The sequence below is a fragment of the Neoarius graeffei genome, chromosome 13, assembly GCF_027579695.1.
Source record: "Neoarius graeffei isolate fNeoGra1 chromosome 13, fNeoGra1.pri, whole genome shotgun sequence".
NCBI classification, from domain to species: Eukaryota; Metazoa; Chordata; class Actinopteri; order Siluriformes; family Ariidae; genus Neoarius; species Neoarius graeffei.
In genome coordinates, this window is record NC_083581.1 from 43,302,416 (window position 1) to 43,320,269 (window position 17,854).

The 17,854-nt window shown below is 42.2% G+C and overlaps 1 protein-coding gene across 1 annotated transcript; it reads left to right on the forward strand.

Annotated features, from left to right (window-relative positions):
* The first annotated feature begins 234 nt into the window (after positions 1-234).
* c13h1orf52 (chromosome 13 C1orf52 homolog) lies at positions 235-16,500 on the forward strand. The gene is made up of 3 exons (XM_060937771.1): positions 235-672; positions 15,415-15,616; positions 15,722-16,500. Exons 1-3 carry the CDS (start codon positions 343-345, stop codon positions 15,895-15,897), a joined length of 708 nt encoding a protein of 235 aa, XP_060793754.1. The 5' UTR covers positions 235-342; the 3' UTR covers positions 15,898-16,500.
* The last annotated feature ends 1,354 nt before the right edge of the window (positions 16,501-17,854 follow it).

The following is a 17,854-nucleotide window of genomic DNA, read 5'->3' on the forward strand; positions in this document are numbered from 1 at the left end:
AAGATTTAAAAAAATCCTTGTCTATACATATATTTACCCTTCTACATGTACATAGCTTTTTGTTTTGTTTTTGTCTACGCTTTTTATCTGTTTGTACTAAGAGAGCGAAGTGAAACCGGAGTTAAATTCCTCGTGTGTGTTCACAACATAGCTGCCAATAAAAGTGACTGTGATTGTTCCTGTTGAAACTCATCATTGTGCGCCGCCCTCCTCCCAACGCGCTCACCATGTCGTCATCAGCGAGCGACGCAATCAAAATGGCGGCTTGTTTCTGTTATTGTTGAAACGTTCTCCCGAAAGCAGTGTATGTTTTAATTAAAGCATCTTGCGATTCTCTGCAGAATGGCTAACGAGGAGAAGGAGAAAGAGAAAAGTGAAGGGCGGAATTTCTTCATGGCTTACAGCGACAGCGAGCTGAGCAGCAGCAGCAGCAGCAGCGACTCGGATGACGGAGAGCAGAAATTATCGCGGAAGAAGAGGAAGCTCGATGTGAAAAGCGGTGATTCTGAGGGAAAAGCGGGATCAGCTGGAGAGGGGAAAAGCGGAAGTGGGGCAGTTCCGTTACCCAAACCGGATGAGCTTTTCAGGTCGGTGTCCAAGCCTGCTTTCCTTTACAACCCGCTGAATAAACAGATCGACTGGGAGAGCCGCATCGTTAAAGCTCCTGAAGAGGTGAGTGGCCGTGTTTAACCTCACTGGGTGTTGGGATGAAGAAAACACACACACACACGTCAAGTTATACGGTTTCCCCGTATTTTGTACGGGAAAATGCAATTTTTTGGGCAAATACGGCGTACACTGATGCTGCGTTCATGTGCTATGGGAAGATGATATTTTCCAGTTGGGAAGTGGTATTTACCAGTGTGTTGTGTTCACATGCTTTTGTTGTTGTTGACAAATTAAAGATGGTGGACCAGATTCAGAATCAGGCCTGTTATTTGGCTAAAACAATTATAGATTGCCTTGTTCATCAGCTGCAGCAGGAATATGAGTTATCAAAAGTCAAAAGGTAAATAATGCTGAATATTTCCTCATCATGACAAGTAGAGATTTTCTTAACACATTGAATGCCACGCAGTTTTTGGAAATTTGGCTGTAGCCACAATGAGAGTAGCCAGTATCGAGATCATTGTTGGCGTTCTTTGGACAGCCACAGAATATTTTGTATTAGGCTATAATATACATATTATAATAATATAATATACATAACATGACTCGTTTAAAAGGTGAGAGTCAGCTTTCCGTAGGTGAAAACCACTTCTTTCTTGGTTCATAAGCTAGTCTTGTACCGCTCGCTGCCATGTTGAAAAGGTTAAAGTTCATCTCATCTCGACAACTCGTGTATCAAAATTTTCTACGAGTTGCCCAGTGGAAAATACCACAAGAGGAGGCGTTCATGTGTGCTTTCCATGTCGGCGTTTGGTATTTACCATAATTCCCATAGCACATGAACGCACCATGACTTTCATACACTACCGTTCAAAAGTTTGGGGTCACCCAGACAATTTAGTGTTTTCCATGAAAAGTCACACTTTTATTGACCACCATAAGTTGTAAAATGAATAGAAAATATAGTCAAGACATTTTTCTGGCCATTTTGAGCATTTAATCGACCCCACAAATGTGATGCTCCAGAAACTCAATCTGCTCAAAGGAAGGTCAGTTTTATAGCTTCTCTAAAGAGCTCAACTGTTTTCAGCTGTGCTAACATGATTGTACAAGGGTTTTCTAATCATCCATTAGCCTTCTGAGGCAATGAGCAAACACATTGTACCATTAGAACACTGGAGTGAGAGTTGCTGGAAATGGGCCTCTATACACCTATGGAGATATTGCACCAAAAACCAGACATTTGCAGCTAGAATAGTCATTTACCACATTAGCAATGTATAGAGTGGATTTCTGATTAGTTTAAAGTGATCTTCATTGAAAAGAACAGTGCTTTTCTTTCAAAAATAAGGACATTTCAAAGTGACCCCAAACTTTTGAACGGTAGTGTACGGGAAAAGTACGTTTTGTATCAGAGATTTTTTTTCCCGTGACTCGGAGAGAATTTTCTTAGCATCCATCATTTTTTCCCCAAACATGCATGCGCAATGAAACGGAACTATTTTCAATTTGTGGTTTTATAGTTGCACGTGGTTTTCTCGGTCATTTGTGGTTGAGCAGTCCTCATGTGCACATCAAATTCGACAAGTTTTATCTTTTAAAAATGGCATCTGGAAACGCAATGGCAAAGAGAAAATATGTTGGAACTGAAATTAACATCTGAAGGAATGGGAAACTCTGGATGGAGAGGACAAAGGATGGATCCAGGCATCTTCGAATGGCCCCCAATATTTGTTCTGTGTTCTGTGCAGAAAGCACATTAAAGTGCATATTCTGGACCAATTAGGTGTGTTTTTTTTTTTTTTAAATATGAAAGTATGTCCCTTTACACACTCATCCAGAAGGGTAATTTTGCACAAGGCCATCTGTCTACAGCAGAAAAAAACAAAATAAAACGCGTCTGGAAAAATCCCAAGGGAGTCTGGAGCCAGATTCGTGACGTCACCTGCGGAAGCGCCAGCAGGCTGTGCGAGCTTTGCACGGTTTCAGTGCACAGCCTATGTAGACCAAGCGCTCCCATTTCTCTCTCATTGTCCGGTCTTTTGGAAAACGATGAGTACTAATCTCATCAAGATTGGTGTTGCTACACCCTCCTATGATACATCTGTTAACCATTTTAATAATTACACGATAACGTTGAAGAAATTTGCAGAAAACCACCAGGTCGTTTTCTCATAAACAAACCAGCGCAGAAGGAGGCGTCCCGCACGCGACGTCACGAAAAATCAATGTTTGCCGGGAAATCCAAATGCCAAGTTTTTTCAGAGGCGGACCAATTCGCCTCAAATGGCTTGATTTCAACTGAATTTTTCTGGTATTGGGCAAAGTAAAAAAAAATTGCACAATATGCAAAATGTGACAGATATTTGACCAAAGTTTAATATAAACTAGGAGAATTACATTGATCTTGCTCCTGAATTTACCCGTGATATGCACTTTAAAGTGGCAGCTTCAGGTTTTTATGACCTGAAATTGCATTTCCAAACCAAGGCACATAAAGACTGCGTCATTAAATGCAGGACCTTCAGGTCTATGGAGCAGTATTTTGGCGCAAATCCATCGGTCAGACTGCCCAGACTTCTGTGACGGCTGCAGATGTGTTCTGCCAATTTCTTGTGGAACACATCCCCCCGACTGTGGCAGACCGTTTTTCACAGCTAGCGAAAAAAAATGTTTCCTGATTCAAAGCCTGCACAGGTAAGCATTTGTGTTTTTTTTTTTTTTTTTTTTTTTTAAGTTTTTACTGTTTGCATGTGGGAAAGCTTCCTCCATTATCATGATGATTTCGGGAGGTGATACTGGGAGTCGCCATTTATACAACGGAAACTGTAGTTACCTGTCGATTTCTATTTTCGCTTCCCTAAACATTTTAACTGCTGATAGACGTTATATGTAGACACAGATGACCAACGCTTGTTACTACCATCAGTCGTCAGTAAACTGGAAAAGTATTGAATGAAGAGTAATGGTGCTAACGACCATTGGTAACCTGTCTCTAAAATGTGTAGTAGGGGATGGAAGCAATTTAACACCATCTACATGTTTGCCGTGCTCTGATTTTCTTTTATTGACCAGGAAAATAATAGATGTATATTGGGGAAAGGTCTTCGATGTAAAAACTGCTCTGGGTGTTGCCAGGTTTCCAGCGCTGAAACAACTTTTTACTGCTTTGCTGTGCCTCCCACATAGCAATGCAGATAGTGAGAGGGCTTTTTCATTGGTTCGGAAAATTCGTACTGAGGACAGAAAAAATCTGGCTGCAGACACGTGAACTGCATATCTGCAAATTAAAATGAACTGCGACGAGGCGCTCCAACTGCTACCCAAGCAGTGATATTATAGCTAGTGCCAAATCTGCAACATCTTTGTACAACAAAGAACACTCCGAAAAGGAATAAGATTTAAATTCTTGTTCTAAATTACTAGGAAGATTTTCAATTTAACTTCATAATTTATTAATATTTTCACTTATCCTTGTTTACATAATATACTTGATGTGGCTCAGTCATCTTTAGCTGGATCGAACACTGCTTGCGGTGTCAACACTTTTTTCTCAAATGGAACTTTTACTAACCTTCATTTACTGTTTGACATGATTTATATATAATTTATTACATGTAACCTACTATTTTAATTAACATACCTACTTAGTACTGCTGTTATATTTCAAGTAATTTTCTTTGGTGGAGTGTAATATTGTAGGTGATGTCAACACTTATCAAAGAGAACTTTGTGTAATTTTTATGAACTATTTAATATTAATACATTTTATTTGCAAAATTTACATCAATAATTCTGGTATTACTGATACAATGTATATTAAATAATTAAGTTTAGAGTTCAGTCATTCTCTTTAGTAGATAATTGTTTACTTGACTGGACATATAGTCCTTTTTAATTTAGTTGCTTTCTCCGGGATCTAAAATTTATTTTTATTCAGTCCATGCTTATCTGATCCCTTTAACTTGATGCAGTGATAAATATGCCTATTATAGTAGGAGTGTAGAATGTGGAATAAAACAATCGGTGCTTTGGATTATATATTGGAATTTTTCATCGTGCTCATGGGTGTACGTAAGGGAAAAGTACAGATTTTGTAAGCGCATGGGTAACTAAACTGCACCCCTCCTCACCCAACATCAGTGCCTGATCTCACTAATGCTCTTGTGGCTAAATGAACACAAATCCCCATAGTTACTCTCCAAAATCTAGTGGAAAGCCTTCCCAGAAGACTGGAACAGCAAAAGGGGAATAAATCTGGAATGGGACGTTCAACGTATGGGTGCAATGGCCGAGAGTACACATACTTTATCTCTGTAGCTTTTCATATTGTGTGTGAGCACGTGTGAAAATCACATGGATTAAAGTTTTCCGTTGCTACGATGGATTTCCGTCAACTGGGAGCGCTAAAGGTCAATAATGAGATTGATGCAGATCCGAGGAAAAAAAAATGGAGTGGGGGGTAGGCCCATAGGTCTGACGCCGATGTGATTTAGAACTTCACCAAGCTGCTGTGATTGCCTGTTGTTGAACCCTTTCTTGTGCTATGTTTGAGTATATGTAAAGGAATAAGTTGTTGTGCTAGACAGGCATAAATAAATAAAGCCTACGCTACTGTCTAGTCCCGGGAAGGCTCGGCGTAGGCCACTGATGAAACAATTTGGCTGTCCTACTACTAGGCAACTAGGTTACTTGTCTACTACTAATACTAGGCCTTTTGTAGTAGTAGTAGTAATATTTGCCTACTGAAAGGTGATCAGGTGAAAAAGTTGAAGCCGCAGCAAGACCTTTGCTATTAAGCCTTTTGTAGGCTTCGGCAGACAACGTTCTGGAAAGGCTGTGTTTTTCTTTGGCTTGATTAGCCTACGATTTAATCTTTAAACATTATGGTTTCAGCAGTTCGCTTAAACATTGGAGGCTGCAGAGTCGGGCTGCAAGATTTCCCGACACTTGTTTAAGATGCCAAACTTCACAGTAAGGAGAAAATAATTCCACAGTATTTAGTGCCTCGTCAGTCTCAAAAATTAATAGTGAAGGCGTAACGTGAATTAAGTCCCAAAAAAACATCTCGCAGGCCTATATTTTACATTTTCAAAAAAGTCCGGAATTGGAAGTCGGTCAGTGGAGTGTAATGAAGTGTCTCATTCACTCAGCACAAAAAGTCGGAAAACAGTGGAGAAAACAGCTATTGCTTAAATAGGCTACTAATGGTTTACATTAGTAATTTAATGTATGTGGCAAATAAATTCATTGATTAAATAGATAAAGAAGCGAATACTCCGAAGCTCAAAATTCAGGAAAGTGTCTCCGGTGTCGCAAGTGCACAAGAACAGTTATTTGAAAGTTAACCTGATGAATTTGTGCGTGCGCATGCGATTTCATGAAGAACCGGGACAATTGGCATTCGGTGAAAGATTCACACCTGTGACTCATTATATTCGCGCGCGTCCTCTCGCCCACTGCTGCTTCGTTTTCCCGATTTACACGCGTGTCTGAAGATGGAGTTTTCAGAAATCTCCACTCTGCCCCGAGTTTGCAAAAGTAGCTGTTTTGAGTGACTGAAACCTCCGTATAGGTGTGAATGAGAGGTGGCAGATTCTACCGTAACTGGATCCATTAACCACTTGCCCACAAAATAAGAAATTTTTCTTGTCCTTTTTTCAGTGAGGTAATATTTTCAAGATTGAAAATATGGTATTTGGTCTTCTAAAATAGCACGCCATTTAAAAATACACTGAGTATATCAATAAAAGATTTTAAAGAATAAAGTTCTATTTCTTTGACATATCTGACAGACATAACTCCCATTTTAAAAATCACTTTCATTATCCCTGTTGCTATCGTCAGTGAATTTCTGTCAGATGACCTGACGATAGACTCAGCCATTATGGATCTTTGGTAGTTATCGTGTGGAAGCAGGCTTTATCATTTTTGGGTGTCAACAGATAGAGTTGAAATAGATTAACAGCGAAAAAACTATTTCGTTCACGAGAGAAGCCCACAGTTATTTTTAAAAAATGCTATCGTCAGTCTGTCAGTCAAATGCACCTGACGATAGCAAAATCCAAGCCCTCACCACGCACATGTTGACTGACGCAAAGAGGAAATTCTACTGCGCATGATTTTTGTGACAGCAGACATTTACTTCCGGGCAAGACTTGGAGTTCTGACAGCGAGATTTCATCAAATAAATCAAGGTAAGATTTTCAGTCAGCTGTCCTGACGATAGAAATGTTTGACGATAGAAACATTGAGAATATATTTGTGCATTCATATTGAAATTTTTCTGGAGGAAAACTATCGTGAGTTGAGATAAATCAGAGCCACTTGCGACCCTTTCAGCCGACAGGCCATTTCAATGTGTTATTTCCCCGCGAAAGTGACACAGTCGTGTCTATCGTCACTGTTCTGACAATTATTGTTGATATTTCAATTTTGAAAATAAATTTTCTTTTTTATTTCAATATTTTATTTTATTATTTGGTTCTATTGATGAGGTATTTAATATTATTACTAAATTTGTCAGATTAATAATGTAAGAAACAGTTTTGTTGCTATTGTCATCTAGAGTGTCTGTCAGAATATGATGATAGACGTTAGTTTGTCAGATTTTGATGATAGAAACTGATGTGTTTCTATTGTCATTTAGCATGTCTGTCATGTCAGGCTTTTATTAATTAGTTACCAGGACTACTGTCCTAAAATTTACTGTGAATGTCCAATACCCCAAATGCTACTAGAAAAACTTAATAGAATGATCAAAATAATCAATTCAGCAATTTAAGGAGATGGGACTTAACTGGCCTCTGTTATGGTAGAATCTGCCAGGTGCAACCGAATAACTAAATATGCGTCTTTTTTATCCGGCTACATGTAGGCTATCACTGTGCAAAGCCTCTAACGTTGAAATGGTAGTAATATTTGTTAAAATAATAGTAGGCTAATTTCCACATTAATTGGTAAAATGGCCCAAGGGATGTGATGGGGGGATGGCCGTTTTATAAGGGGGATGATTTGAGATTTTTATTTCAGAAGGGGGAAGCCTCCCCCCACATCCCCCCCCCCCCCCCCCCCAACTCGAGTACTGCGTATAAGGCCACCGGACATAGGCCCTTCGATTTCCATCACTAGAGCGCGTCAAATTACTTTCGGTTTTGCCAGCATGGACGTGCTTCTTTTAAATGAAGGCACAGACGTGTCAGACATCGACAAAACGGTAAAGAATAAGTGGAGATGGGCTTGGCGAAATGAAATGGGCGATAATGGCAAGCCATTTAGTTCATGGTGCAAAAAGATGAAAATGGCAGGTGTGTGCTTTTGTGTAGTTTGCCATAAAAAAAAGTCTATGGAGCAATGGCAAAAACCTAGATGCCTTTGGCTTCACTGCGAAGAAGCAGAAAAAGTGAACTTTCACTTTACTTTTCTTGTTTCCTGGTTTTATGTCAACAGATTTTCTTATTTTTCTTTCTGTTCCACTCTTTTGAAAGCATGGTTCAAGTTCGACTGCACTTGCACTTTTCTCTTAACCACTGTTGTGCATTACTAAAGTATTGTTGAAATAAATTTGCACTTTGCGCTGAAAACTTGATGTTTCATCATTTATAGCCAGTAATGACAATGGTCAAGTCTTGCCTTAGCTTTAGTCATTGTTAAAATTATGTAAATGTACTATAAGTAGGGGCCGAGGGGATAATGGACAACACGGCGTTTAAAATTTGATGCATCGCTGACGTGGTAGGGGCCAACGACATGGAGCTTTTTTTTTTTCAGTCAGATTTTTTTTTTTTTTGCTTTAATCCATGAAATCATGTGAAGTGAATTTCACCAGGTTGTGCCCTGAAATTTCATGTGAACAATATTACAAATTAACACGATCAGTGAGTCATGTGTAAAACCTATGAAAATGCACTACATTTGAAACTAGATAGAACTCGATGCCAACGGCGTGGATGGGGATGCCTCCGCCCGGTAGACTACACGCCTTATTGAGGTGTGATTTGGGGATGGACGTTTGACCTCACAGTAATCTTGACCTGGTGAAATTACTTGTATCAGCCTTGGAGATTTTGTTTGCGCAAGGTTTTCGGACCGACATTTGCCCTCACAGTGACCTTGACCTTAGACATTTTGATCTCAAAATCTAATCAGTTCATGTTTGTCCCAAAGTGCACAAATGGTGAAAGTTTGGTGAAATTCCTTTCATTAGCCTTTGAGAGATCGCGTTCACAAGGTTTCGGGACGGACACACGGACAACCCGAAAACATAATGCCTCCTGCACCTTACGGTGGCGGAGGCATAAAAAAAAAAGAAATAATTGAGAGGAAACGATCATGTGAAATGGATTTCATGTGATTTTTATGAAGTTTGTGTGACTTTTCTGTAAGGGATTCCAAAATATTACACTGAGGCAAATGAATACCTTCATTTTTTGCATTATTTATGAAAATATGACATCAGGGCTCTCAAGTCTCACGCATTGAGCGTGACAGTCAAGCTTTTCGGTCTTTTGTCACGCACTCCCGCCACACATTGTATTTCTCACGGTGAAAAAAAAATTATAATATAAATTTCTCTGGCCGCTGTCGCCTCACAGCAAGAAGGTCCTGGGTTCGAGCCCCGGGGCTGGCGAGGGCTAGGGTTGGGCGGTATCCAAATTTTGATACCTTTAAACTGTCTGTGTTTTCCCGGGGTATACGGTATTACCGAGAAAAAAATATTTTGTTTCGGCCTACTGTGTACGTGCGCCTATACCGGCGGACCTTGTCCAGACCTGCGCCTATACCTCAAATGTACTATTTAAAAGCAGCATAGCAAAATGTGTGCATTGTGGTATGGATTAAGCAGCAAAGCGAATTTTGTGCATTGATGAATGGATTAAGAGATATTTCAAAGCATCACGCAACTCTTCCTTCATCTTGAAAATAGCATTCAACTGTCGTTTACACATGTCTGCGTTGAAACGCCATTTGCAGCACTATTTCACCTGCTCCATCAAAAAAAAAGTATACGATGAGCAGGATCATACCCTTTCAAGCATGGGAAATAAAAAAAAAAAAGAAAAGAAAAAGAATCAACCAACACCCAAGTCCGTTTAGACTGCGCGATAAACCATTCAGCGCAAATGAGGCGAACCTAATTCAAATGCGTGATAGCTGCACAAGGCAAAATCATATGGGCCCACGTCATGCCATGGCGGGGAAATTAATAATCAAATGGCCTTACCTTGCTTAAAACGTTGTCTTGATTTAACATAACTTGTTCCCCTCTCGCGCCGTGACCGTCTTCTTACATACTTTACACACAGCTTCATCTGTGTTTGCTGGCTCTCCCTTTTCGTTTGGTTTGAAACCAAAATACTGCCACACTGCCGATGTTGTATTTTTTATTTTTTTTTGCCACTAACTCGTTATCTTGACTTGCCATCTTTCAACCGCGGTCTCAGTCTCTTGCGAAGCTTTCTGTCAGACTCCAAATGTCACGCAGGGTTGCCATGGTAACGACATAAACAACCCTGCACGTGATGAGAACTTCTTTAGGAAATTGATAGAATTAGTGAAAATACGATCACACAGTTATTCGGGATGATCTTCAATTTATTATTTTATATTATGACCTCATGTACTCCATATTTATTTAGATATTATATATATATTTTTAAAATGACGGTAATGAGACCGATACCATTGGTACTTTTGGATACCTCGGGATACCTTCTTACCGTAATACCGCCCAACCCTAGCGAGGGCCTTTCTGTGCGGAGTTTGCATGTTCTCCCCGTGTCCGCGTGGGTTTCCTCCGGGTGCTCCGGTTTCCCCCACAGTCCAAAGACATGCAGGTTAGGTTAACTGGTGACTCTAAATTGACCGTAGGTGTGAATGTGAGTGTGAATGGTTGTCTGTGTCTGTGTCAGCCCTGTGATGACCTGGCGACTTGTCCAGGGTGTACCCCGCCTTTCACCCGTAGTCAGCTGGGATAGGCTCCAGCTTGCCTGCGACCCTGTAGAAGGATGAAGCGGCTAGAGATAATGAGATGAGATGAGAAATTTCTCTGGCACACTGCTATCGCTATGGAAACTGCAGGAAACAAGCACGTCTCCCATGAGTCGAGCCTGCCACTTACCAGCCAATCAAAAAAAGGAAAGGGGCGGGTTACGCAATAGTCAATCAGAAGCACTATTGTATCGGGGTCAATAACGCAACAACCAGTGAAAAAAGCATTGTTATCCCGGGGATTGTTTACGTGATTCTGCTACAACCATCTTCTGAAAGTTTTTTGTTCAGTGGACACCATGAGGATGAGCTCCGAGCATCACGGAGACCAGAGTAAGTCATATCCTGTTTTAATGTTACAACAAATTCACAATTTGTTTGACACAACAAATGACAACTTGCCTGCTGTTAGAGAATGTTGCCCAGATAATTAGCATCGACATGCGTGTGGGCGCGATGCGAGTGCATCGGTAGAGCAGCCATGAATAGATGCAGTTTTGGGATGAAATCGAGATGCATCGGTTTTAATACGTCTGTGCTTCGATAAAATCTGGTCCATGTAATAGTTAGATGTTGTCTGCCTTTATTTAGAAATTTGAAAGACACAATTATTTAATATCTTGGACCACTCCTCGTGCGTTACCTTACATTACAGTGCAGATGCTGATCAGTAGCCAGTGGATGAGGGAGGGAGGGAGGTTACAGGTTTTACAAGAGGTGAGCCAAGTATTGTAACTTTTTAAATGATCCCCTGGCTAACAGCTCCTCTTGTTCACAGGCAATAACAGACGCTGGTCAGTAATAATAACAGTGACACTAACGTGTGTTTAAAGCAGCATGTGAATACCAGTAAAGGCCTCTGCATGCTCTTGCGACAAGGCTTTCGCAGACAGCTTTTCGCAGACAGTTGTAATTTATCGTTGAGCGGGGAGTAATAGGCGTGTGCGATGTTATTCACCGGCACAACGCAAGGGGGCGCGAAGTCGCGAAATCGCTAGGAGTAGTTGGTGGGTGTGGTTAGTGGAGTGTTTATCCTCCGGTTACTTATAATGACTAGAACTGGAGTCGTATAGATCTCCGTACTTCCTCACTTCCTCGATCAACCACTCTTCGTGCTGCGCCATCTTCGCTCGTGTTTTTAAAAATGGCGGTCGTGAAAACAAACCAAACCGGGAAAGTAGGGAAGCGGAAGTGCGTGTACAGCGGATGTAGAGTGGACCAATCGGAGCCCTCTTGTCTGCGAGGCTTCTGCGGTGGTCACAATTTTTGGGAGGTGCGCGCAGAGCGTCTGCGAAGGTGGGGGGGCTACGCAGACGCTATCTGCGACACCGTCTGCAAGGACTGCGTTTTCAGCATAAATTGGCCTTAAGAGTGAAGATTTTTTTTAAATTTGTCAGCAGTTATGAAAGACCCGTTTGTGAAAGATTTTTTTTCTTTTTATTGTTCATAATATAGAAACTGCGTGACTCCAGGGGAAGATATAGGGAAGCGGAAAGTCCAACTATTACAGATTCTCTTACTTGTGGCTAGGAAAATGATAACCATGTCCTGGCTCAAGCCCCTGGCTCAAGCCTCTGCCTCCCAGCCGCCTACAAGACCACTTTTAATAATGAACGGACCTCTAAATGGCCATTTATTACTGTAGGAAGCACCAGCTCCTATTACTGGTGCTCTGTCTGCCGCCATGAGAACTCCTGTGCCCATCAAGGTGTGCGGGATGTGACAAGGCACATGGAAAGTAAGGGGCACCAGGCCAGACAGCAGGCACTGGGCTAGTCTCCTTTCTTAAGTGCAACACCCCTGTGAAATATAGGTTGTGTTGTTTTGTCACTTGTTGATTCTGTGCACTACATGCCTCCCTTGATAAATTACTTGTGCAGAGTGAAAAATTAACTTAATTATCGAATCTTAATAATGCAATGGAATCTTTTATGGCATAAAATTTTGCAGATGACGAAATTCATTAAGAAACTCTGTTCGAGGTTCATGAAACCAGCAGCACTACGAGGAGAAGTCCATGATCTCCCCTACAAGGACCCACTGCACCAGCTGCCAGGTAATGCTTTGAAGTCACATAGGGAGATAAACCTGCATGCTTATTGAGAACAAATAAAACATTTTCTATGGCTTGAGTGATCTTTCTGATGATGGAAAATGGATACAAAATTTTAAAAAGTATGTATTAAACCGGGCGGCACGGTGGTGTAGTGGTTAGCGCTGTCGCCTCACAGCAAGAAGGTCCGGGTTCGAGCCCCGGGGCCGGCGAGGGCCTTTCTGTGCGGAGTTTGCATGTTCTCCCCGTGTCCGCATGGGTTTCCTCCGGGTGCTCCGGTTTCCCCCACAGTCCAAAGACATGCAGGTTAGGTTAACTGGTGACTCTAAATTGACCGTAGGTGTGAATGGTTGTCTGTGTCTATGTGTCAGCCCTGTGATGACCTGGTGACTTGTCCAGGGTGTCCCCGCCTTTCGCCCGTAGTCAGCTGGGATAGGCTCCAGCTTGCCTGCGACCCTGTAGAACAGGATAAAGCAGCTAGAGATAATGAGATGAGATGTATTAAACCCAGAGATATCCTATAAAATGCCTGTATTTGACTACCTTTCTCTATGTCGTCTGTCTCTCTGATAGGAGAAAAACTCAATGTGGGATTCACCACTAGAGCTACACTCAACAGGCTCCTTGAGGCTGGAGAGGTCACCTCACAGAAGGCTCAACAGTTCCAGCAGGCAGCACTGGCCTTTCTGGTCAGAGCTGTGGAGTATGCCATGGATTAACTCTCGTTGGAAGATGCTCTCCTGAAGCATGCGGGATTTATTGATGTGCAGCTGAGTGTGGGGTTGAAGATGCCCTCTACTTTGTAGACAGGCAAGGGTTTTCACATAATGACTGACTGTATATTTTTAAGTTTAATGCTCATGATCACAAAACAAATCTGTCTCTCACTGCATTCTAATCAGTCTTGTACACATTGTGCTCTTTTTAAGATACCAGGAACTCCTTCCTATTCATGACCCAAAGGAACAGGACCAAATAAGTGAAGAGTTTATGGAGTACCAGCTGATGGACATCGCCCTGCCCCAGGACCTAGCGTCCTTTGACATTGAGGAGTTTTGGGGAAGAATGTCCTCAAAAAAGAACAAAGAAAGAAATATATTTTGCACACAACATGACTTGCTCATTATTAAGATAAAAGGAAAACATTTAAGTAATAGAGGCCCTTGGTTCCTTTTTCAAAGGTGACTGGCTTGAACCAATTTGGGAGGCTATCAAAGATCGCAACCTTGGTTTTGGTGCTTCCTCATTCAAATGCTGATGCCGAGAGGGTATTTTCAATGGTCGGTCTGAACAAAACCTCAACCTGAAACAGCTTGTCTCTGGACGGGACATTGGCCTCTATCATGACCCTGAAAATGGCTGGACTTGAGCCGAACTGTTTTAAGTGGGAGCCAACAGCACAAATGATGAAGGACTCCAAAAAGGCAACAAACACTTACAATAAAGAACACCAGTCATAATTTCTCTCTCTCTCTGCTCTCTCTCACACATGTATTCAATACACAGAAATTGAATAAAGACTTGTATTCGGTTGAATTGTCAGTGTCGTGTGTTATCCTTTCTTCTGCAAGTCTGAGCAGTTATTAATAACAACACCACTAATAATATTATTAATGACAGACCCCCATTCCTGCGACCCGTCCAACCCGCCCGCCCCAACGGGGGGGGGGTCACGCTTGCCTGCATTCAAAACTTGAGAGCCCTGATATGTCTCAAAACTGTATAGTTTTTCTGTATAAACTTCATTTTGTTCAAAATGAATGCGCTAGTGCTTAACGAGTCTCTAGATTCCTCTAGAAGAACACTTCCAGTTACAACTGTATTTTGCACTTTGCGGTTTTCATTGACTTGCCGGCATGGTGGTGTAGTGGTTAGCACGGTCGCCTCACAGCAAGAAGGTTCCGGGTTCAAACCCAGTGGCCGGCGAGGGCCTTTCTGTGTGGAGTTTGCATGTTCTCCCCGTGTCTGTGTGGGTTTCCTCTGGGTGCTCCGGTTTCCCTCACAGTCCAAAGACATGCAGTTAGGTTTACGTGGGGTGGCCTTGGGCTGAGTTGCCCTTGAGCGAGGTACCTGACCCCTGACTGCTCCCCGGGCACTCTGGTGTGGCTGCCCACTGCTCTGGGTGTGTGTGTGTGTGTGTGTGTGTGTGTGTGTGTGTGTGTGTTCACTGCTTCAGATGGGTTAAATGCAGAAGATGAATTTCACTGTGCTTGAAGTGTGCATGTGACAAATAAAGGTTTCTTATACTGGTTGGTCTGCACTGTACTTTGTTCATTGTTTTGGGGATTTTTGCCAAATAAAACCCTGTATGTGTTCAAACACAAGTCATGGTTGTTCAAAACCAGGTCCACATCATTTATTAAAGTTCTACATTTGTTATTATGATGATGATGATGTTTTCATTCATTCCCCCCCCCCCCCCCCAAGTTTAGGACTTTACCCCGGGAATGGTTTAAACTCAGTGTACCTTCAGATAGTTTTCTGGCTAGTGTCTCACACACACTGTCCATCATGCTATCTGCTGATATTATTGCCTGTAATAGTTTTTCAGAATGCAATCTGAGCATTCAAACCACTAGAAGCAATTGAAAATGGGACAAGCAGAAACTAGAGAACGTCAGGCAATCTACATAAATAATCCGTCATCTCTAACTGAAATTAAAGCTAAAATATCGATCTGTTAGTGATGTGGTGTGAATTTCACCAGGCTCAGACTCCTCGTCATTTTGGAACTGACGTGTTTTATATTCCCACTTCTTCAGCCTCCTAAGGAGTTCAAGTTGTGGAAGAACAACGCCGTGCCTCCTCCTCAGAGTTATGAGGTGAGGGAGAAGAAGGGTCCGCCTCCTGGCATGGACATGGCCATAAAGTGGTCCAGCGTGTACGAGGACAACGGAGACGACGCTCCTCACCGACGAGCAGAACAGGCTCAGGTCCTACCTGACAATGAGCTAGCGCGATCTGGTAATCAATAATCCGTAACTATATGCTGCACACTAACATCCAACTAAAGCTTATTGTTTGAGTTTCAGAATCATGAGTATGTTTTCACTTATTTATGTTTCCTAGATGATGATGATGATGATGACGACATAGAGGAAAAAGCAGAGAAGTCATCCGCTAAGAAGCGCAGAGTGGAGACGTTCCAGCAGAAGGAAAAGAGGAAGCGGGATCTGGGCCAAGCCACATCCGATAAGAACTTTGTAGAGGAGGAAAAGAGGATTTTGAGGCAGTGTTTGGAGTGAGGCAGGAGTCAAGCCTCACTGATACTCAGAGATGAATCTGAGGAAAGACTGCTCGCTTGTAGAGAACTGAGAACTCGAGGGGTTTTATGTTATCTCGAGCTATCTAGGCACATGTGTCTATAATCAATATGTCCGACAGTATGTAGTGAATAAAACACTTTGGGACATTGTTTTTATAGAGAAATAGTAATGGTGTGATGAAGCTGAATTACTTTCCTATAACAGCACGTAATAAAGTGGTTTGTTCCTCTTATACCACAGCAGTTTGCTTTTATGAATTTTGTGTTCATGTTTGTTGTGAATGATTTTCAAATCAGTTGCAAAATATTAAATTGAATCATATCGAGTCAGTGTTGTTTCTCAGCTGTCATCTCGACACCAAATCTTTTTCTTAAAGATAAAAGTAAAATGAGAAATTCAAGGCTTGTTATGCTCTTTAAGAGATTTGTATTTACAGTGACTAGGCCACCAGGTGGCGCCCTTAGCAAAGATTACTGTTATTCCTCAACCTGTAGACTTGTGTCATAGGTGTTGCTGAGTCTGAACAGTCAACCCTGGGCTTAGACAGCTCAAATCTTAATAAAATAACTGCTACACTGCAAACTCGAGTGTGTTTCCTGCCTTAAACGTGCAATGTGTAAGAATTTGGCCATCTGGTGAATTCATGCTCCACCTTCCAAACAAATAAGGGGCAGTATATCATAGGAAAATTGGGACACAATCTATGATAAGACACTAGGAAATGTACAGTCCCTCTTCCCCTTCCCTCCAAATACACTGCCACCACCACCTTTCTCATAGAATTATCACTCACTGAATGTAGCGTAAAGTTCTTTTCAGTCGATCCACTACCAGGTTCATGCAATCTAACTCTACAGTCATCAAGTTTCTCTCTCTCATTATCTGTAGCCGCTTTATCCTGCTCTACAGGGTCGCAGGCAAGCTGGAGCCTATCCCAGCTGACTACGGGAGAAAGGCGGGGTACACCCTGGACAAGTTGCCAGGTCATCACAGGGCTGACAAATAGACACAGACAACCATTCACACTCACATTCACACCTACGGTCAATTTAGAGTCACCAGTTAACCTAACCTGCATGTCTTTGGACTGTGGGGGAAACCGGAGCACCCGGAGGAAACCCACGCGGACACGGGGAGAACATGCAAACTCCACACAGAAAGGCCCTCGCCGGCCATGGGGCTCGAACCTAGACCTTCTTGCTGTGAGGCGACAGCGCTAACCACTACACCACCATGCCGCCCCCATCAAGTTTCTATATATTAGAAGGAGGCCAACTACTAACTAACAGCAGGGCAATCAAAGTCCTTCCCATGCCATGTGGTGCATAGGGCGGTGCCGATCTCTGTTTCCCTTGGCCTCTCGCCTATTACATAGCGAGGGTTACAGTGGGGGCTAGTCCTCTGGTAACTGTGAGAGTTTGACTCCCCACTCACATCTGTATTGCAGCGTGCCTTGCCAGACAGCAGTAAGTACCATTTTTATGATGGTCTTTGGTATGACCTGACCGTGAGTAGAATTTGCGATCTCCTGGTCGAGAGGTGGACATGCTAACCACTAGGCCAACTCGCAGTCACAGCAGGGCACGAATACACAAAATTCGACCAGACTGCTGAAAGTCTGAGAGCTGGTCAAGATAACATTGCTATCTTATAATCCTCATGTATCACTCAGCCTATAGTTTACATTATAGCTTGCTAAGGCTAGTTTTCAGCAAGAAGACTGCCACAGCAGTTTGTGCATCAATAACTCACAGCTCAGTTTTTAGCAGGAAGACTCGTACTTCAGTAATGCCTGAGACTGCTATGGTTTGCGACACGGCAGATATTATTAACAGTGTGACTGATTCAACACACTGCCAATGACTCAATACAATAACCACACAGCTGAAGGTTTTTGAATATGTTTGGTTTAATAATTGGGCCAAAAAGAGGAGAC

Excerpts from the sequence above, each read along its gene's own strand:
- c13h1orf52 (XM_060937771.1), top strand. The coding sequence starts at position 343 with ATGGCTAACGAGGAGAAGGAGAAAGAGAAAAGTGAAGGGCGGAATTTC. Across the intron at positions 673-15,414 it reads TCGTTAAAGCTCCTGAAGAG|CCTCCTAAGGAGTTCAAGTT; the intron begins GTGAGTGGCCGT and ends CCACTTCTTCAG. Across the intron at positions 15,617-15,721 it reads CAATGAGCTAGCGCGATCTG|ATGATGATGATGATGATGAC; the intron begins GTAATCAATAAT and ends TATGTTTCCTAG.